General features: G+C 41.9%; 1 protein-coding gene across 2 annotated transcripts; it reads right to left on the bottom strand.

Moving 5' to 3' along the window:
* Positions 1–396: 396 nt before the first annotated feature.
* slc26a10 (solute carrier family 26 member 10) lies at positions 397–23,135 on the bottom strand. Of its 2 annotated transcripts, XM_087781210.1 has the most exons (19): positions 23,086–23,135; positions 15,434–15,620; positions 5,263–5,373; positions 4,646–4,803; positions 4,414–4,578; positions 4,187–4,339; positions 4,011–4,093; positions 3,803–3,950; positions 3,626–3,739; positions 2,910–2,987; positions 2,754–2,849; positions 2,586–2,692; positions 2,459–2,528; positions 1,867–2,049; positions 1,763–1,808; positions 1,613–1,701; positions 881–935; positions 709–815; positions 397–639 (listed from the first exon to the last, which is right to left on the bottom strand). In XM_087781210.1, the coding sequence occupies exons 3-19, from the start codon at positions 5,369–5,371 to the stop codon at positions 604–606; spliced, it is 1,797 nt and encodes a 598-aa protein (XP_087637336.1). In that variant the 5' UTR covers positions 5,372–5,373; positions 15,434–15,620; positions 23,086–23,135; the 3' UTR covers positions 397–603. The 2 variants fall into 2 exon arrangements, with proteins under 2 accessions (XP_087637336.1, XP_087637335.1); XM_087781209.1 differs by lacking the exons at positions 15,434–15,620; positions 23,086–23,135 and adding an exon at positions 5,927–6,501.
* Positions 23,136–23,157: the final 22 nt, after the last annotated feature.

Genomic DNA, 23,157 nt, shown 5'->3' with positions numbered 1-23,157 from the left:
AATAACTCATAAAACTTTATTTAAATAACAATATTAGTCACTCGAACTTTATGCATTTTCTACTGCTGATTCTGGAGTCTGTCCCAGCTAGTTCGGGGAAGAGTCAGGGACACGACAGAACAGGTCGCACACAGAGACACACAACCATCACCCCCACACACACACACCTGGGGACAAATTAGATTCTTCAATCAACCTGGGTTTGTTTTTGTAGAATGGGAGGAAACCGGAGAAACCGGAATAAACCACGCCACCGTGTGTCCTTATTCTAAGTTTGTTGAAGTTTAATTCTTTCATAAATATTTTATTTAAAATCTATTTTAAAGGATGAAACTACTGATACAACATGTATTAAATAAAAAAACTTGAAATATCTTCTTTAATAAAAAAGTTTATTTATAAACTGATTAATAAAAAAAATGTGTAGCGAATACGACAAATATAATCACATTTATTCTTTGTAACGACGCACAATCGGTTATGTTTATTTTACGACATCATTTAAACGCAAACATTTAAATAACAACACGATATAAACGATGGAATATGTACAAACAAACACTGAGCTGTTGCTACATCAGGCTACTGAGATGATGGGCGGCCTCAGACCCAGACGGTGGTTTGCTCCGGGAGCTTCTCCTGCAGGAACACAGAAGACACACATGGACGTGACTCACGGAGCTCTGGACATGAGACGGTCTTGAGAACCTTCTGCTGCTGGATGAAGACCACGGCGTCGTGCACCGTCACGAAGATGTGCTGAGGCTTCATGTGGCTCATCAGGCCGCTGGACGTGAGGATCTTCAGGACGTTCTCTGGGGGGTTCACGAGGAGGTTAGAAAACGAGCGACGAGGAGACATGAACGTGGGGGAGACTCACCGTCGCAGTTGGCCAGGTAGACGTGGACGCCGACCTTCTGACACTCGGTGCACATCTGCAGCAACCACATGTTGACACGTTGAAACTTTTATCGAAATATTGAATTTTGGTAAATCATTTTTATATTTTAATTCAATTAATTCAAGGAAATAAATCTGAATTCAATATTTTTTCGTAGCTTTTAAAATTCAATACAAAATGTCGGGAAAGTAGTACAAAGTTACTTGATCGTGTGCTTTTACATCGTCACATGATCGCGTGATTGGCTGAAAGTTTGGTCAACTGTTATACCAACGTTTTTATATTGAATATAAAATACTGTATTCAATAATAATAATACTATTGAATTCAGACCATTTCTCTGTGAATTATTGGAATTAGATCATCAAACTGTATGTGAGGGAAAAAAAGTATATTCGAAAGTGTTTTTTTTATCCAATAGTTAAAAAAACAAACAACTTTAAGTAAGTAAGTAAGTAAGTCATTTTTATTTGTATAGCGCTTTTCCAGACCAGGGTCACAAAGCGCTTAAACAATCAAAACAATATTCAATAAAGTATATATTTTAAAGATCAAGATAAAACTGATAACACAACAGGAGTTCCAGAAAATCAAGGAAAATATAGAAATAATTTAATGAAATTATATTTCAAAGACAACATTTGAAATGTTAAAATCAAACCTCAAACATTCTGATGGCACTGATAAGCGTCCGTACACCTGGTGACTCACCTGGATGAAGAGTCGAGCTCCAGCCACGTCCACGAAGATCACGCTGCTGCAGTCGATGAGGACGACGCGGACGTCGCTCTCGGACAAACCTGCGAGAATCAGCGCGAGAGTTTCACCTCCTGCGTTCCTGTCCTGGTCACCAACACTGACCTGATTTATAAAAGTGGTTTTCTGACATGTCGGCGACGCCTCGACCCTGAGAAGAGACACGAGTGAGCGAGTGAGGTGTCTCCATGTTGTCGCAGGACTCGTACCACGCTGCTGACGGCCGAGTCTCTCTCGCGCCTCTCCAGGGTCTTCCTGGTCTTCTCCCGCCGGCGGATGTTCTCCGGCGTCAGACCCAGCAACCTGCTCATCTCCTCCCTGAAGAATCTGCGGTTGCCGTAGTAGATGGGTCCGTGGTACGTGAGGATCTTCACCCCGGGAACCTCGTAGCACTGCAAGTCCAGAACCGGAGCCGAATTAAGACATTTGAGGGACGAACTCAGAGCCCTGAGGTTCTCCGGTCCTCACTAGGGTTGTGCATTGGCAAGAATCTTGTGACACGTATCACAATACAGGGACAACGATACGATATATTGTGACACTGCAGAAACAAGTATATATTTGAAGTATTGTCAAGTACTTGACTCTGGTGTTGCAGAATTTACAGACCACAGGACTCTTGACAAAGTCGTAACTGCTTTCATTTGTTTTCAAACCAAAATATGTCCAAACATCAGCTTTAAAAGCTGCTGGAGTCACTGTATCCTCTCGTCCTCAGTCATCGCCAGGGTCTCGCGTAATTTCCTTTAGCTACAGAGGATTTGTGCTGCCATCTAGTGGCCTGAAGTTGTATTGCCTCACCTTGTTGTGGTTCTCCACGGGTCTGTAGATCTCTGTGTTGCTGGCTCGACCCAGAACCGAACACCTGACCCTGTAGAAGCGACACGTTGAGCTTCAGGTCCACAAACCTCAAAGTCCAACAGGTCACCTCTGTGTCCTGCAGATGACGGTCATCATGGAGAAGATCACTCCGATGGCCAGACCCAAATCCACGTTGAGGACCACCACGGATAACCAGGTGACCACCCAGACCACCTGCAGAAGAACCGGTCGGTCAGACTCTAACTCGGGTCTCGGCAGCGATCCGGAGACTCACAAAGTCCATCCTGCTGATCCTCCAGAGTTCTGGGAGGTCCTGGAACTGCAGGAACATCTGACGCAGGCTGGTGACGTTGATGCATGCCAGGACGGCCTGCAGAGGACACGAGTCGCGGCTGAGTTTTCCCACTTCTGCCTGTGGACCTGAACTCACCTTGGGAAGGAAGTAGAAGAGCGGTCCAATCAGCAGCAGAACCACCAGAACCACCAGACTGGTGAACAGGCCCGACAACTGTCACACAAAAAAGACACAAATCAAAACTGACAGACAAATCAAATATATTTATTTATGTATATATTTATAATTATAAAAACAATCTTGGTTCTTTTGGAAGAACATCAGTGCCATTGAAAGGTTTTAACATTTCAAATGTTGAAACGTTTAAATCACTTAATTAATTGTTTATTATAAGGATAAGTGGATACATTTTTTTTAGCAATTTTAAAAATTATTATTTTCACAATATTTTTTTAATAAAATACAGTTGATCCATAGAACAATAATTTCTAAATTCAATATTTTTCATTCGTTTACTTCAAAATTCAACGTAAAAATGTTCGCAATATTATATTTAAATCGTTCATTTTGGCGGTTTTATTTATTTTTTATTAAAATAATAATTTGACCTTCAATACACAAACTATTGAAGTAAACATGTAATATTCAAATATGCAAATTATTTAAAATTATTCAAAAGAGAATCTACTTTTGAAAAGGTCCAACTTCAAATTCAACTAATTTGAATCAATTAAACCAAAGTTTATTTCTATTCTTCCTTAAAACCTAATATATCAACAGCAACAACAAACGTTCGACTAAATTCCACCGTCACTGGAATCTGACGTCACTGATATTCTTGTCCTCGTCACCTGCGTGTGTCCGCCGGCGCTGTCCAGGATGTTGGTGGTCGCCAGCGTGGCCGAGCTCGGGAAGCAGGTGAAGAAAGACGACACGGTGTTGGAGATCCCGTGAGCGAGCAGCTCCTGCAATCAAACCATCCGTGTGAGTAGAGGCGACGTAGGGTGTGATGACGTCTGGAGCTGCACCTGGTTCGGGTGGATGGAGTACCCGTGTTTGTCGGAGTAGATCATCGCCAGGGAGACGGACACGGCGTAACCGACGAAGGTTATGGCGAGCGTGTCCCCGGCGATGTCGGGGAACGCTCGCAGGGCAGGAACACGAGGAGTCGGGAACCTGAAGAAGGGATGGACGTCAGTGGCTTCTCGAAGGAGGTTCTGGTTGTTCTGTACCGACCCGGCGGGGATGTGACCCACGATGGCGATGTCGTAGCAGGAGTCCAGCGAGGTGGCATATGTGACGCCCGTGGCCACGATAACCTGGAGGTTTGACAAAGTTCTGATGAGGCGTCAAGGCCGAGTCTAAACCGACCCACCAGACCCGAGAACTCAGTGTCGTGGAGGAGAACTGACCGTCAATATCTCCACTGGGATGGGGGTTCTCAGCCGCTGACGGTACCGGGAGTTGACCTCCTTCACCGGCACCAACACGAGCAGACACACCAATGAGATCATCAGCTCGGCCATGTTGGTGTCCGAGAGGTTCTCCAACACCGAGGCCAGAGTCTGGAGAGAGCAGCTATTAACACCAACGTTACCCCGGAACTCCTTTAGATCACGTTGCCATCGTCTCCGGGTACCTTGAAGAGAGAGAAGGCTCCGGTGTGGCGCGGGAGGCGGAGTCCCAGCATGCTTTGCAGCTGGGAGACGGTGACGTGGAAGGCGGCGGCGCTGGTGAAGGCTTTGACGATGGGTTCTGACAGGTAAGTGGAGAGGAAGCCCAGCTGAAGACCGAACATGCAGAGCTGCAAGAAAACAAGCAGGATCAGGATCGGTGTCAGGACGCCTCAAGACTCGAGTCGCCCGACTCACCATGACGACGCCCGAAAGCAGCGCGACGGCCGAAGCCACCCCGATCCGCTGAGCTTCCAGTTCGGCAGCTTCGGGAGAGCTGGCGTTCATCTCAGCAGGAGTAGGAACCACCCGCTCCACCACCGACCCGGTCATCAGACTCACAACTGCAAACGTACCTGCGAAATAAAGTCCACTGTGACTCAAGACTCATTCTGGAGGTTCAGCATTAGTGTGTAAGAAAATATCCAAACACTTTATAAAGTGTTTAAAATCAAACTTTAAAAAAAAAGAAAGTCAATTAACATGCAAATATTCATTTTTGTGTTGCAATTAAACTTATATTACATGACATTAAGTCTTCCAAAGGTAAAGGAACCATAAAGTCCTGTGAAATACCGGTGGTGACTGAGGACGAGAGGATACAGATGACTCCAGCAGCTTTTAATGTTAATGTTTGGAAATATTTTGGTTTCAAAACAAACAAAGGCAGAGAAGAGTCATGTGGTCTGTAAGTTATCCAACACCAGAGTCCTACAGTATCGTAATAGATCACAATATATCGTATCATCATTATTGTATCGCGATGTGTATCATATCCCCAGAAGGATGAAGGAAAGAGCTACATTGAACCTCACCTGTGGACACGTGACGTCCGGTGCCGAAGAACATGTAGAGCAGGACGGGGAAGAACGACGTGTAGAGGCCAAATATTGGCGCGACCGACGTGAGCAGGGCGAAAGCCATACCTGTCCAGGTGAGCAGGTATAGTGGTTTTGGTTTATTCGTCAACAAAAATAAACAAGTCAATCGAACCCCATGAGGCACCAGTTTTCCAACCAAAACTGTCCAAATGTTCTAGATTAGACAAGAGAACATTATTTGTTGACAGAGGTCAAAGTTGAACCTCCTCTAAAAGAAACAGGAAGTAAATATTATCTCCCCTGACTGGGGGGGTTCTAACTTCTTTGAGCTTCAATTTATGGTTAATGTCTCTTTATTTGTCTTCCATCCTCCATTGTTCACATCCATCATCTCTGTCCATTATTTTATATTAAGCACTTCTTTATAGTTCCCTATACCAACATGAACATTAATGTAGTTTAATTTTCAGAAAAAACATCAGTCTGTCTTAAGGCCACAAGGACAACTAACAGTTCAAGACTTATCTCATTTGAGTCAGCAGTGACTTGTGTGAGTGACTCAAAATCCAGTTCCATTCTTCCCTGATATCCTCATGAAGGTCAGATTTAAATCCTGGTCAGGTCGGGAAGGCGGCGCTCTTCACCTGCGTCCACTCACCTTGAGGAATGTGCAGAATCCCGACCGTCAGACCCGCCACTGTATCTCCCAAGATCCACTTCCTGAGTCTGTACGCCGGCAGCCAGCCCACGATGGGGACTCTCTCTCGCAACAGGTGGAACCAGGCTCTCCGTGAGCACACGTACCTCCCGGCCACTCTGTCCCGCAACCGGGGCCGGTCCACGGAACCATCGTCGGAGCCGTAGGTCTGCTTGAAGCGGTCCTCTGTGTAGATGTCCCGGTACACGGCCACTGAAGCGCTCATGCTGTCCCTGTGACTCCGGGCGGTCCTCTGAAGAGGGTCAGGGAGGGTCGGCGTCTCTGGACCTCCTGTCAGGTCCTCTCAGCCAATCACAACAACTTCTGACATCCTCCTCGTGTCTGTCAGAGTCGGTCCGGGTTTTGTAAAGGAGGAGGGTCAAGGGAGGGGGATCGGACTCACACAATGGCAGGGCTTCACCTGCCAGTGCTGTTAAGGTGAAGCTTCTCTCAGTGAAAAACAATTACGATTGATCCTCAAGATCATGAAAAGTAAAAATGTTTGTGTTCTTCAGGACAGTTTCTTTTCCAGCTTCTTCTCAACTTCCTTCTTTGTTTGTTCCACAACTTGAATGCCTTAGGTAGGACGAAGATCTCTGATGAGGTTGATAACCTGGGAGTGGTTCTGATGGGTCACTGTAAGAACAGAAGTGGGTCTCCGGAAGAACCACGTGGGAGGTTCCAACTCAGTGGTGCAACGATCAGGCTCACAATGTCCGACTTGTTACATCAAAGCGTCCCGTCGCGGAGGTGAAACCTCAAACTTGTTCATTTCCGAGGCCGGATGATTGATTCCGATGACTGTCAGAACCTTCCGGGGAGAGTCTGGTACCCACGAGACCTCTGCTGAAACTCGATCACACATGGCGGCCCGGTTCACGGATCAAACCTAGACCCGTCTCTCACAGATGACTAAGATGTTTGACAAACCCGGGACACTTGTAAGCTGAGAAGCATGTGTGAGAAGGATCTCTCTGACACAGACGACCCGTTTAGATGTTTAAAAGATCTTAAAAGTAGTAAATAGAACCAACCTTTATGGAAACTTGTTGAGCTTCTGGATCGAGGGGCCCCACTATACTCAATACACAAAGTCCACACTTGTTTTACAAAACTCTTTATCTCAACCCCTCTCAGTGAACTATATCGTATAGTTAGTAGGGCTGTAAGAAAATATCGCAAAACTTAAATATAGTGATGTTTTTTTTTGTTTATAGTTTATTGATGTTTAACACCACTGTATCGTATTTGTTAATACAATAAATATTTTGTATACAAATGATTTACATTTAAATAACTTCAAAATATGGTGTTTTTTCATTTTTGTGTTTCAATTTAACTTCTTGCAGCTAGATGGCAGCAGTTGTTGGCAGCTAAAGGAAAAATTAAATCCTGTGAGATATTGGTGATGACTGAGGACGAGAGGATACAGTTGACTCCAGCAGCTTTTAAAGATGATGTTTAGACATATTTTGATTTGAAAAACAAATAAAAGCAGTTACGACTTCGCCAAGAGTCATGTGGTCTGTAAATACTACAACACCAGAGTCAAGTACTGGACAATACTACAGTATCGCAACAAGTAACAATATACAGCAACCAGATGGCGAATAAAGTTCATCAGAAGGGAAACAAAGGAAACTGACAAAAAGGGTGTTTTTTAAAATGAATTATGGTCAACATACAACAACGTAAATGACTTCAGGAGTAAACGTGGAAAAGAGCTTCAGTTCCAGATCGGAGACAAAAGAGTCTCACTGACTGAAGGTGACTTTGTCAACCATTGTTTCAGCAGACAGAGGATGGAGCCACTATTTTGCCTCCACTGTCACTGCTCTAATATTTGTGTCAGCATCGGAGCAGAGACGCAGAGATACCATCGAGGAATGCGGGCGTCATTGTGTTGATCGGTTCTGAAGGTTCATGGACGACGAGCGAGGTGCGTCTGTTTTAAACAAGATCTTAATCAGCAGGAACACGGTATGAATGGAAGAGGATGTGCTGCGTTGGTCGGTGAATGTGGACAAGTATGTAGACTCTTGATGACTTGTAAACACTCACGTGTGTCGGCGATGCTCAAACTTCATGACCAGAACAATATACAGGAGTCAAGTCCACGTGTGGCTTCATTTCATTGGGTCTGAGATTATATGACATCAAGACTCTTTCTTTCCTTTATTAAATCATCTCTTATGAGTAGAGGTGTGTATTCGTAAGACTCTGGTGATATGATACGCATCATGATACAGGGGCAATGATACAATATATTGCAAACCTGTAGAATACATTTGTAGTATTGTCGAGTACTTGTCTTGGGTGTTGTAGTATTTACAGACCACATGACTCTTGACGAAGTCGTAACTGCTTTGATTTGTTTTCAAACCAAAATATGTCCAAACATCAGCTTTAAAAGCTGAAAGAGTCCACTGTATCCTCTCATGCTCAGTCAATACCAGGATCTCACAGTATTTCATAGTTAAATTAGCTGCAGAGGATGTAATGACATCTTTTGGTTTTTAAACTCCCATATCTCAGAGTCGTTTCAAAATATTGTCTCCTGGAGATTCAGAATAACCAGTAAAGATGTAGATTTTTTTCTTTCGTCAGCTGCGAAGCTTCAGCTTCAGTCCGTGAGACTCTGTTGAAGAGGGTCCTTCAGAACCACTGGTTCCAGTCACCTGACTAGAGGTCGCCGTAGGTCAGTCGTGGTGCTCAAGAGACGCAGTTTTTCTATGAGGAACGTCTGCTTTTTGTTACATATCAACCTTCTGAAGATGGTCCTGGATCTCCTCCTGACTTTACCTCTCCGTCACCCTTTCGCTCTGGAGTGACCGAGCCTCGGCATCAAAGGGCGTCGTGGCTCCAGCTGGGTGGCTGCGAGCTTCTCATTTCCTCTCCGGCTCCCTGACTATTCAACGGTGGCGTGCTCGGTCAGGGCTGAGCGGACCCCGGGGAGTCCACCAGAAGCCACGCCGGCCCTCCACCACTGCTTCCTGCTCATTTCAAGAGAAGCCCGAGAATGGAGCGCCATTGTCCCGGGCCCTTATCTGATGGCCCCACTCAACGCTCAGACAAAGCCACCGGCCTGAGGGGCTCCCAATAACCAGACCCCCCCCCCCGCGCCCCTCCTCTCTGACTGTTGATGCTCTTTTTGAACAAGTGCTTACTTCAGGAAATAACTAAGAAGACACGAGATATGAGATCGAACCCAAAATAAAAGCACTGTAAAGCTCAGTTTTTAAATCTGAACTTTTCATTTGTTAATCCCCATTTTTTAAAATTTATTTAGGATATCAGTCATCATGGAGATTCAGAAAATATAAATTCAGAAACTGGAAATTATCAATGAAACGTAAACACCAAAACAGGTCGACCTAAAGTCCAAATATCTTCCTTTTTTTAATTCCTAGATTGACATTAAAAGACAACATGATATGAGAGAAAGTCGCCTGTCGGGATGGGAAACCGTGACCACCCATAGGTGCGTGTGAGCAGCGCCCTCCTGTGGACAAACGACGTGTAGCAGACACAGGTCCTTGAGGCTCGCACAGAGAGACGATTGTGTTCTGGATCAAAGGCGTCCACTGCAGGCAGGTGCTGGACCACAAACCTGCTCATGTTTCAAAGACTCACGTGAAGGAACATCTCACGTTTGGTTGAAGCATTCAGTGTGTTGTTGTTGTTGTGTGTTCGAAGACATGGCGACAAACTGTGTCATATCGTCCGATGACCAACTTTACAGAGGACCCGGACCTGCCCTTTTAAAACTTCTTAAAACTGTTACACTGTGACCACCAAATTACTTCAGGCAGTTGCATTAATTCCCACTATGGCCGAAGTACCGAGAGACTTTATTTTAGGCCCAGTTCTAACAGTAGGGGGAGCCAGAAACAAACATGTACAATCTTCCTCAGTGCTACAAATCTAAGAGGCCTCTTCTCCACAACAGCAGTGACATCAACCCTTCGCAATTTTATTTTTCTTCACAATACTATAGAGAAATTTAACACTGTATTGATTTAAGTTGATTTTAGATATTTCAAGTTTTTTATTTTAACCCAATGTGTACAAAATAAAACATTTTTTCATTTACAATTAATATGCAAATATTCACAGCATTTGTTATTTTTTGTGTTGCAACTAAATTTTGGTCGCTAGATGGCAGCAGTCATTACGTTCTTAGCAGTTAAAGGAACAATGAAATCCGGAAAGATCTTGCTCATGACTGTGGACGAGAGGATACAGTGGACTCCAGCAGTTTTTAAGAATGATGTTTGGACATACTTTAGTTTTAATACAAATGAAAGCAGTTACGACTTTTTTCAAGAGTCCTGAGGTACGTTCTTTAGTCAATCTAATTAATTTTTAATTTAATTAATTCCGTTCCATTTAATAATATATCCAAACCACTATTTTTATAATACCAGTAATGATCCTTTTCTGACTTACATCACCATCTGGTATGTTGCTGCAAACAAGTAACTCCAGATAGTGTTGGTGGCGATTGTTGACGTCCAGGGAGCTCAGGATTAGCTAAAGAAACGCGTCAATATGTCCAGCTTTGGTGACATTGTTCTTGTCTTTGTGACTGGAGAAGACTTTTCTTAACGTCTCAAGAACTCAAAATAGAGTTTTTGCGGCGGGTCACAAGGAAACTCGACTCAATATCTCCAACTGGAACAATAAGTGAACATGAAGTGGAGCAGAAACAAACTCGGGCTTCCATCCATCCACATCTCTCCGACTTCTCCGTTTTTTTGAAGATCAAGCAAACGGCAAAAAGTTGAATAATTCTGCTTCTTTGATCTGAGCACACAAGTGAGGCTTCATTTCCATTTTTGATTTTTTTTCTCCCCCTTTTCCTTTCTGTGAGACTGCCAGCTTCAAGATTTACCTTGGTGTGCAAATGTGCTGGAATAGGTTAAAAGGAAATCTCGCTGCTCTCTCAAAGCACAAGTGCAGATGTTATGAAGTTAATTAAAAATTTAGCAATTCGCCTCTGCCGCCCCAATTTAGGCATCAGATGGAAGAAAACAGACGGAAAAATGAGTGATGAGAAACGTGTCCGTGTGCGTCGTCGGAGATGAGCGTCAACAGGAAGCTCCTCTGATGAGTTTCGAGGCATCGTCTGCTTCGTTAGCACGTTTCTGTGGTTCAGTCGTGGTGAAGACCAACATCTGTCACAGCTGCTGTCACCACGTGTTGGCTGGTCCACGTCACTTCTGCTGGTGCGCTGGAGGAACTGCTGTCCTCTTCCTGTCTTCAGGTTCTCCCTGAGATTGTGCAGAACTCTGGTTTCCTCCCACAGAGCGACACAGGTCTGTTGCCGCCTCTTGACTCTTTCATGGAGATCATTGGACCGATGAAGATGTTTTGATGACTTTGTAGAAGTAGATGCCATCATAACATTGAATTAATTTAACTTTTCAAATGTTAAATGTTGTTTGTTATTTTGTTAATTGAAATGTTGAAAATGGCCTTTTTTTATAATTGAAAATCAAAAATGTACTTCTTAAAATATTTTACTTGTTTTATTAAAGGATTAAATTAAATCATTTGTATCTTAAAAGGTTGATTTTAAAAATAAATAAATAAAAACATGAATTCAATTATAACATTTTCAAAATGGTTGATATTCCAATTCTAAAAATAAATAAACGTTATTTATAATATTATATTATGATATGATGACATGTAGATGACTTAACATTTAATATAAAAAGGCACATTTTTAAATTGAATTAAAAAACCTAGATATTAATACAATTTGAATTTTAAAAAGAATATAATTTTATAACATAAACAAATGAATTAGTTCGAAAAATGTAACATTCCAATGAAAAAAATGTAAAGTTAAAATATTTAAAAATGTGTCATAGAAAATCTAAGAGTCTCTATTGAGAAGAGAACTTGATGCAGTATTTCCTGACCTAAAGGTCAAACTAAGTATTTCAACTTGTGCTTCCATCACGGCGGTGACACTGAATCTCTCGCTCCCGTCGGCACCGCTGTGACTCTGACGGATCATCAGATTCTAGAATTAGTCCAGACAGGCCTGATCTGTTCCCCGTTTAGAACCTCCAGCCCCACTTCGGCTCGGCCTTGTGAACACGCTCTCAGCCCGGCCTCCGTCTTTATCCTCCACCTTCACCTTTCCCAGATCTTGCATCAGCGCCGCGACACTGGCGACGCCGCGTCTCCTCCCAGATAACGGCTCCATCCACAGAAAGGATGTCAGGTCTCTGGGTGAGGGAGGAGGTGCAGCTTCTGCTCAGGTGTTGCAGCTGCTCCTCCACCATTCCTCGCCGTGTGTCGGCCCCCCCGGGACCCTCCTTCGCTGAGCGATATTACGAGCGGCAGCCCCGCTCCTCTGATCTACGTGCGGCGGCGGCGCGGCGGTCCTGGGTGAATAACACTTGACTTGTTCAATTTGTTTAGAAGCTGCGTTGGAGGCTTTGAAGCCACACGGTTTAGCATAAATCATCACCTGTCTCCTGCTCGCGACGCCTTTGATGCAACATCTGCTTTTGAATCTCCATTTACAATTAGCAACATTCTTGTTATCGCCCCAAACGACTCGCCCTCCAGCTACATAATTGGGGGACCGCAAGTGCCCGGCCCAGGTCGGAGCGGCAGGACCTCGGTCCGAACGACGAGCGGCTCGTCTTAACCTACTTAGCGGCGGTTGTGGGGCAAGATGTTCCCGCCTGTTGTTTACTCTTTCATCACTCCTGTTTGTTGGTTTGTTTTGCAAAGCACAACCTTCTGTTCAGCTGTGGGAGACGTGCGGAATCAGAGTCCCAGAGAGCGCATGACGACCGGCGCCGATGCGTCTGCCGCGTCGCTCCGGGTTTGTCTGAACGGCGTTGACACGCTGAGCTGCGTCTCTGGAGCGAGACGAGCAGCGTCCAGGTGTGCCGGGGCAACAGGGAGGAAAGTAAGCTGTGAGGAAGTTAATAAAGTTTCTTTTTTTTTTAAAACCCTGATAGAACCACAAACCAGAAACAGGTGGACACGGGTGAGACAAGGGGCGAGACAGGTGCTAAAAGAGAGACACAAGTGAGACAAGGGGGAGAAAAGAGTGAGACAGGTGAAACAGGTAGAACCAAGTGAGGCAGGTGGACGCAGGTGAGACAAGAGTAAGACAAGTGGGACGATAGAGACAAAGGTAAGAAAATAGTGAGACAGGCAAGACAATAGTGGAACAGGTGAGAAAAGAGTATAACAGGTAGACACAAGTGAGGCAGGTGAACGCAGGTGAGACAAGAGTAAGACAAGTGGGACGATAGAGACAAAGGTAAGAAAATAGTGAGACAGGCAAGACAATAGTGGAACAGGTGAGAAAAGAGTTAAACAGGTAGACACAAGTGAAGCAGGCGGACGCAGGTGAGACAAGGGTAAGACAAGTGAGACAATAGAGACACAGATGAAACAAGAGTGAGACAGGTGAGAAAAGAGAGACACAAATGAAACAAGAGTGAGACAGGTGAGAAAAGAGAGACACAAATGAAACAGGAGTGAGACAGGTGAGAAAAGAGAGACACAGGTAAAACGGGTCGACACAAGAGAGACACCTGCTCATGTTTTACTTGGTCTTAGTTACATTTTCATTAATATTTAACTCTATTCTTCTAATTTACTTATTCCATTGTTTTGACTATAAAATGTGCAAAAGTTAAATGTTTTCAAACAAACCTGTGAAAGTCTATTTTATTCTTTTTACTTAACTCTACTAAATGTATCAGTTCTCTTCTCTTTTATTTCTTTAAAGGAACATTTCACCTCTAATATCTCAGCCTCTTTATCGTTCTTTCCTTCTTTTTTTTTTTTAAATCAGGATATGCTGTGACTTTCTTTCCAAAAGAGAACGTCTCCTTTCAAAATAAAAGCCTGAGTGACTTAATGATCCTTCACATCTCTGCGTGTCATCATCAGCATTAATAATTCTTTTCAATCTGCAGCAGTGAGAAAACAATCAGTGTGTTTTCCTGCGCTCGGGTAACATCTATTTGATCAGGAGTCGTCAATTAAAATTAGCGAGCGGCGGCTCCGCGGCGGCAGCTTCAGATGAAAGAGGCTGGTGTCACTTCCTCCTCCTCGAGGCCCGGTCCCCGGCTGACAGGATGACACCTCGCTCACGTTCGCAGAACCCGAAGTCGCGGGTTCACGGATGAAGTCCCGTCTTCGTGTTGCTCTGCCCCCGCTTTTCCCAGTCGAAGAGTTCCCGGGTCTGTGAGCCGGATCTCATCCACTTGGACTGGACCAGATGGGTTCAAATGAATGTCATGTGACCCGTGAAATTTGACATTTTAGGTCCTCTTTGTACGGGAGGAGGACCTGATCCTGTCACGAGAACTGTTCCCTCAATATCTCTGCAGCTCCAGGAACATCAGTGTCTACAGCAGCTGCTGGAATCTCCCTCCACACGAGAACAAAAGGCCTCGGATCGGCAGGTCTGTTCGCGACACTGGTGCAACTTTGTCATCACGAATTATTTACATTTTCTTCGGTCCTGACGTCGCGCGTCTGATCCCCTCATTGTTCCTCGTTTTCTGCGGCTCGTCCATTATTCATCCGACAGGTTATTGTAGGGAACTCGTCGTTTTAGGGAGTTTACGCGGCGAAGCTATGAATAAACAACCTTCTTTTTTTCCCCTCGCTAAATTAGTCGTCATCAATTTTAGATGCCGGCGGAGGAAGTGAATTAATGAAGAGGTGTGAGCGCAGGAAGGGCGACACCGATTCTTTGTGTTGTCAGGCCGAGGCCACGCAGATAACATCCACACACGTCAACACAAAGAACACAAATTCATTTAAAAAATTGACTTTCACTTGAATTCACTACGGGTGTGTACTGACAGTTGCAAGAATAATCTATATTATGATACTGTAGTAGCAAGGATTTATTTGTAGTATTGTCGAGTACTTGACTCTGGTGTTGCAGTATTTACAGACCACATGACTCTTGATGAAGTCGTAACTGCTTTCATTTGTTTTCAAATCAAAATATGTCCAAACATCAGCTTTAAAAGCTGCTGGAGTCACTGTATCCTCTCGTCCTCAGTCATCTTTTAAATCTCGCTGGATTTCATTATCCTTTTAGGAAATGACGTAGTGGACGCAAGTTTAATTGCAACACAAAAATGAACAAACGCCATGAATATTTGCAAATTACTAATAACAATTTGATATTACACTTTTTTGAAATATAGACCATACAGAAACTATAATAAAAAATAAAACATGATTTGAAAGACAAACAAAAACAATTATAAAATACCAATCAAAAAAATATTGCGATTTGGCGGTGTATCGATATTTCCTCACAACTTTAGTAGCTTTACTAACACTTGACTACACACCTGTCATCAGTGTATCATGATGTTCTGCAGCACCTTGGACACACACACACACACGCGCAAACGCAAACACGCATATAAACTGTTTTGAATCACAAAACTTACTCACCAGGAAGGCTTTACAACCCACATCCACGCTCCATCGTTCATGCTGCCGCATGCCGCTCAGGTCACCAGCAGGGGGCGCAACATTCCTCTGAGTCCAAACCCGCCAAAGATGGACGCCAGTATCGGGCCGGTCCATTTCTGTCGTCTTCTCACGCTCGCCCGTGATGGCGGAGGTTCCACGAATGCAACTGCAACAAGATTCTTTTTTTAGTCTTTACAAATATTTTACCATTTAACGACAAGAAACAACTTGTCATAACAAATATTTCACATAGAAAATGGATGATGGATTAAAATCTTAAATTAGAAATTATCAGGTAAAAACTGAAAAGAAAAGTGAACAAAAGTAAAATTTTCAATAATATGAATAAAAAAAGAGTACATGTGAGTCATGTTGTCGTTTTTCGCATGTTTTGCTAAAAGTAAATATTACAATTATTAAAATTATAAATAATACAAATATTTTTTATAATGAATTCAAAAGACTAGAAATGAGTTTTTTTTTAATTTAGAATCTTTATTTCTGAATTATTGGAATTGGATTATCAAACTCTATGTGTAGAAAAATGTATTCCTTTAAAAAAAACTATTCAAAATATTTGTATAAAAAAATAACAAATTAAACATTTCAATATATTCAATATCTGATTAAATTATATATTTTTAAAAAACCATTGAATGCTTTAAAAAAACATTTAAATCATCAAAGTTTCAACATTTTAGATGATTTAATATTCTGATGGCAATGATATACTTTCATGGAAATTACAAGACACAACTTTATACACAAATATTCAACATAAAAAAAGAAATTAATGAAGTAAATCTTAAACTAAAACCCTCAAATTTTGCAACAGTTAAGATCATCATTAAAAAGTGATTTAAAACAAGACGCAGTAACGGAGAAGAAAAAGCAAGTATAACAACTATTTAAAAGAAGAAGTTCAAATTATTTGAATGGAAAACAAACAGTCATGAACATATAAGCGACGCGAGTCGAATTAACGCTCAGGCTTGCGAGCCGAGATCGTCGACGTGTACTGTTGTCTGTGAAACTTTATCACAACTTTGCTCTCTATCTTCAACATCAAACGCCAAATTTTGTAAGAGAAACCTTCAAAGTCTGGTCGTGTCGAAGTGATGAAATGATTATGAAGCTTCATGAAAGTGACATTTGCTAGTCGGACCTGGTTTCGGAGCAGAAGGAGAACCAGTTTCCTTTGATTCCGACATGAAACGCGTTCACACGTTGGCTCGACCGACTGAGAGTCTACGAGAGAATAATCTGGACGTTTGTTTTGTGTTTAATCCTAGCGAGTGGACGTGCACGCGAGTTGATTCCTGCAGCAGAAAGCCGAAGTGGTTTGGCTTCATCGGAACGCTTCTCCTCAAAGATCCTGCTCGCGCTCTTTGGTCTCGGGGAGTTTGGGTGCATGTCAAGTGATTGTTGAATTGAAATATTGATGTGGAGTATCAAAGCGCGGCGTAGCACTCCTGTGTTTCCAGAAGTAACCACGGAGCGCTTTGATCAGACGCTCCTGTGATCTGACTTCTCAAGTTGTTAAGAGAGCTGGAAAACAAAATGCAAACAAACTTCAAGTGCTCTTGGTATTGATAAAAGTTTTCTTTGACAAGTTGAGATGTGCGTCGTTGGCTCGAGTCGGCCCCGAGACTGAAGATTTCCAAACATGCTAGCGTTCACGAGTTCAGCGGATTATTGAATTTTTTTTACCGCTTTCTAGCGATGCTAACGAGAGAACCCTGCTGTGACTGTTCGATCGCACAACATACAACACAGCAACACAGCAACACAGCAACACGTGAAAACAAACTCCAGTGACATCACAACAATGAATAACGTTGGGTATTGGCAAGAATCTGCTGATACTATGTGTATCACGATACAGAACCAACAATACAGTATATTGTGATACTATAGCAACAAGGGTATACTTGTACTATTGCCAGAGTTCTCCGTTATTGAATTTACAGATCACATAGAGCTGTCTGTATCCTCTTGTCCTCAGTCATTACCGGGATTTCATTGTTCCTTTAGTTGCGGAGGACGTCATAACTGATGCCATCTAGCGCCGAGAAGTTTAATTGCAACAAAAAAATAAACAAAGGTTGTAAATATTTGCGTTTTTATAGTAAATAAATTAACAAAACTGTACTTTATAAACACTTCATTGAAATATTGACCATAAAAGAACTATGGTAGAAATTAAAAATATATATGGATACAGTGCTGTTGAATATCGATGCATTAGCTTATATTTAGGTTTATCCTTTTTTTTTTTTCTTACACCCCTAACAATGAAGGCTCCTGATTGGTCCTTCATCTGAACTCTTTATATAAAAATTGTTGGTGTTAACAAAATAATGTTATTTGTATTTTATTTAAGGGTGTCCTTTACTTAAGATTCTGCCTTGTTTATTTTTCATTTTAACTTCATCCCTCTCATAGAGTGTTACTCAGAATTAAACAATATTTATAAATACATTTAAAGGGTTATAATAAAAACAATAAGAATACATTTGGTATAGACCAGAGGTGGTCGTCCTTTATCGTGTAAACAGCTTATTTAAACTCATTCAGACCCACAAAATCAGATACATTTGATCCATTAAATCTACTATAAAGAAACAGAAAACGTTGAGAGAAAAAAGGGTGTCTTTTAAAATTGTGTTGAACTAAACTATACTTTAGGTCTGTTTAAATTAAAACCATAACAAAAAATGCTCCAGGGAAAACTCTAAAATGCGAGATAAAAAACAAATAAATCAGGTTTCATTCAAATCTTTCTGAAATGACTTTTTCATCCCGAAACTTCACTTCTAAACTCGCCCGTTGCTGTTGTTGGTAAAATTTTCCAGTAATCAGTAGATTTGCTTTCTATCAGCGTCAAATTGTTTTATCTCTGGGTTTCTCACAGGACTCGCTCTCCCGACACGCATCCGAAATAGAAACATGTTTCTCCATTCAGCAGTTTTGTTTCGGATCACGCTGAAGCAGGAACTTCATCATCATCATCATCATCATCATGGAGCAGAACGTCACAGCAGGTGGCGCACTTCTCACGTGACCGCTCCACAGTAACTTTAACTAGTCAGTCATTGTTCAGAGGCTTCACTGTCCACTAGAGGGAGCTGTTGTGCATCAGTGGCGACTCCTGAATAATCGTCACATTAATGAGTCAAGATCAAAGTTGCCTTTTGCTTCTGAAATGAAGTCGATGCTAACAATAGCGGCTGCTCGTGTGAGTAGATCGTTTCTCCTGGTGTCCGACGACTCTCCTGGAGAATTGAACCAGCAGTCGTCAATCTGAGAGCCTCCGAGTTGTAAGTGTATGACAGGAAACAGACTCTTCAATGACTGTTCCTCACTGAAGTCCAGCTGGTGATGTAGCTTCCGACTGTCATGCTAATCGCTCCCTGCTTGTCCCGCTCGGATCTCTGAGGGACGACGACTCGGAAGCAGCAGGACTCCGTCCTGTCCATTAGCTGGAATTTGTCACAGCAGGTCATTGAGGCGGCTGTAAAATTGGCTTTTTAACGTGAGCAGCGGCACAAAGGAGCTCCTTGGTGCAGATGGTCCGAACAGATGCGACAAAGATGAAGCTGCTGGACGACCAGCAGGTCCAGAACTTCAGTTCAGAGTCATCGGTGAGGCTCCTCAGGGTACAACACTCGCTCCACTGCCATTTTTACAAAAACACTTCAGAGTTCAGGCCAGTTTAGTTCTCTGCAAGTCTGTGAGAACAACTGTTGTGACGCTGGTCACATTTTTAAAATACTTTTAAATAGATCGATGATGGTTAAGGTTAAGGACAACACTGTCTTTCACACACAATATAAAACACACACCATCGCACATATACACCATCTATCTATCTATCTATCTATCTATAACACCCAATAAAACACACAGCATAGTGCACACATTATATTATATCAACAAACACAGACCATAACACACAAAATATAATACACACACGATCAGACACACGCACTATCACAAACACACACAATATAACACACTACCACAGACAACTTAACACAGACACTATTACAAACACAAAGAGAAAATATAACACACACTATCACAAACACAACATAAAACACACATACACACTTCCCTAAACATTATATAACACACACTATAACAAATACTATTACACACTTAAAACCCACCACAATATTTAAAAAAAACGACCATCACATACACACTATAAGACACATGACTTTGGTATATAACACACACCATTAGGCAAAATAAAAAACACACTCATAAGGGTTGGGAATAAGATATTTAAAACAAAATGTGTTTTAAATTGTCATTAATCACAGAACAGAAGGTTATTAATTTCTAATTTCCTCATTTTTAAAGCGTGAAAAGTATCCGTGTTATTTAAAAATCTACATCCATGGCTTTGGCTCTAATTTAATTATAAATCAAACTATATCAAAATAAAATTATTTTAAGAATTAAAGATACAAATTAAAATCAAAACGGTGGAGAAGTGATCAGCGCTGCAGCCTCACAACAAAAGGTTAAAGGTTCTGAGTTTGTACCTTCTCCCCCTACTTCCTCGGGTTTATCCCGGGTACTCCAGTTTCCTTTCAGAATACCAACAAAAAAGCCTCTTATTTCTTTCTTTTGCAAAAAAAAAATGGAACCTGAAGACAAACATGTCACACTCAGATTCATGCAACGATATCTTAACGGATCCTCACAGCCCCCCCTGCTGGCCTGGAGACATTTCTAATTGTGTTATAATGAAAAGATTTGTGCATCTTGATGAAACATTTTCACAAGTAAATATTGTTTTTGTAGCCGGAGAACATCTGTGTCGTCAGGTTGAAGTTGGCAGCCCGTGTGTGTGTGTGTGTGTGAGTGTGTGATTAGCAGCAGCTGTTAATGAACACAGGGACTTGTATCTGCTCTGTTTGCAGCATCCAGGTCTATTTAAATGAGGTAACATGGGGAAGGTAAGCAGCACCACATGAGCATTGTTTCCACAGTTCAAAGTGAGGAGAGGATACTTTGCACTTCAAAGCCGCTCATCTGGGAGGCAGTGGGAGGAGGGGGGAGAGATGGGGGAGATGGAGGGGGGAGAGGGGACAGGAAGTGGGAATCAGGGTAATTAACAACTTCTGCTCCGTAATAAACCACAGATCTGTTGAAACACACACAATCCATATCTCATGAACACACACACGCGTAAGGACAGCCGTCAAAACACATATTTACCAAGATAGATGCACAAATTAAATAAGACATCAAAAAAAGGCTTTTGTGTAACGACACAAAGTCAATAGTGAAGACACAAGAGGCTGTCGCACACAACTACACACACACATTTTGTTACAAAACGTCCCAATCTGCACAGTTAGACACAAATATATATATAACACAACAAAACAACCTTTTTCTTTAACACACATCCGTCTCACAATCTGTCCGATAATACACACACATTCCTCGACAAACACAAAACTGTTTTGGATTACGAATTAGGTTGCCTTCACTCACAAGACACTGACACACACGCATATAAAACACTCACACAGACACTCACACAAGACACTAACGCACACACACAAGACAGTTACACACACACAAGACCCTAACTCACACATACAAGACAATCATACAAAATACATAAACATACACTAAAATACACACTCAGAAGACACTAAAACTCAAACACACACAAGACACCGACACACAGAGAACACTTACATGCACAAACACACAAGACACTGACACAGAAAGAACACACACACTGACACACACCTATACTCATGCACACACAGAGAACACTCACATGCACAAACACACAGGACGCTGAGACAAACACACAAGACACTGACACAGAGAGAACACACACACAGACACACACCTATACTCATGCACACACAGAGAACACTGAAACAAACACACAAACGCATGCAAGACACTGCTGCTCACACACTGTACAAAAACTTGTGTCATCAGTTTGTCGTCTCGATGGTACAGTGTTTTTTACTCCCATGCATCTTTCTTAAAACTCTGATTTGGGAGGTTCCGTGTGTCGACAGTCGGCGGGTGTTTATTTTGGGATTAGAGTGTGAGAATCCCGATCGGCGTATTTACATGAGAAACCAGTTCCCAGCCGGCGACATTGTAATGGTGAGCGAGTGGCAGAATGAGATTAGAACTCAATCTGCATTTAATGGGGCAGATCTGAGGGCGTCCTCCACTTGACCCCGCAGATGTGAGAGTGTCACGCAGGGCGGCCTTTTCGGGCGCGTGACGGCCTGGTGAGACCTTTGATTGACTTTTATCAATTAGACTGAGAGAGCGGCGGAGGAAGAGCTGATAAATATAAATACAGACGTGGAGGTCTGGCAGCCTTTCAAGCCAACTTAGAAATACCATTTAAACACACAACATTTAAATTGAAACCCTCATGGTTGTGGGAACTTCTGACGAATGAGTGAAGAAATCAAATAAATTATCACACAACAAAAGTTCTTCCCTACTGTAGTGTCACAGACACACAAACTGTCAGACACACACACAAAGCCTGTTAAACACAAAACAGCATTTTACACAGAGTTTTAAAAACATTTAATACTGTTGATGAACGAGACTATAATTGTGTGTTTTCACATATTTGATACACTCTTGTGACAGGAGGCCAAATCCACAATGTACGACACAAAAGTGTCGAACAGAAGTTGGAAATGTGTTGAAAGTTAAGAATAAATGTGTTGAAAGTTAAGAATAAATGTGTTGAAAGTTAAGAAGAAATATTCATCAAGGGTCACATTATATAGTGTCTGTAGTGAGGGCCAGTCAAGAAAAACATAATGGAAAAAACGAAATATACCATTTAAATATAAATATATTAAGAAAACATATACATACATATATTAAAAGAATGATAAAATAAACATAAATATCTTAAATGTTTTATTTGATTTTGTATACGTCTTGTATATTAAAAAACTCAAAAGTTTCTCTCGAATGTTTAAAAATATATAATACTAAGAAAAGTATTTAAAAATATAACTGACATTATATTATTCTCCTTTTTAGTGAGTATTGGCCCTCAAAATAAAGTGGAAACGTTATGGACTTGAACTAGTAAATAATAATAAACAAATACTAAATAAAAATTAGCCTTTTGAACCATTTTGCTGATGCCTGAGGTCAAGCTAGCTATAGCAAAACGGTTAGCATCGTTAGCATTATGATTAATTTAAATAGAAAACGATATAAAAAAAATAATGTATTTGACAAAATACTGTTCAATCCCCTTTCTTATAGCAACAATGACAACAAATAGAGATTAAAAGAAATAAGACGTGGACAGGAATGACTGCGGATATACACGCTAACCGCGAGCTAACAGCTAGCATCGCTGCAACGACGAGATGTTAATGGATGATTGTTGAACTAATATAAAACGAAATTCAGATTTCACAGGACACACACACACACACACACACACACACGTAATTTATCTCCCCCACACACACACACACCAGTCGGAAGTTGCTCTGCTGTTTTTTTGTTTCGAGCAGAAAAGACATTTGAAGACGAGAGAAAACAAAAAGTCAAATTAGAAAACAATCGGGAGTAAACATGGCGGGAGTTCTCACCTCACTTGGTTTCCATGACAAGCGGAGGAGGAGTCGAGTGCGGGGTCAACGTTTGGTTGATGGGTGAGTTGA

This window comes from Callionymus lyra, chromosome 19 (genome assembly GCF_982586985.1).
Source record: "Callionymus lyra chromosome 19, fCalLyr1.hap1.1, whole genome shotgun sequence".
Classification (NCBI taxonomy): domain Eukaryota; kingdom Metazoa; phylum Chordata; class Actinopteri; order Syngnathiformes; family Callionymidae; genus Callionymus; species Callionymus lyra.
Note: the sequence above shows the minus strand (reverse complement) of the source record. Positions and strands in the feature narration are given on the sequence as shown.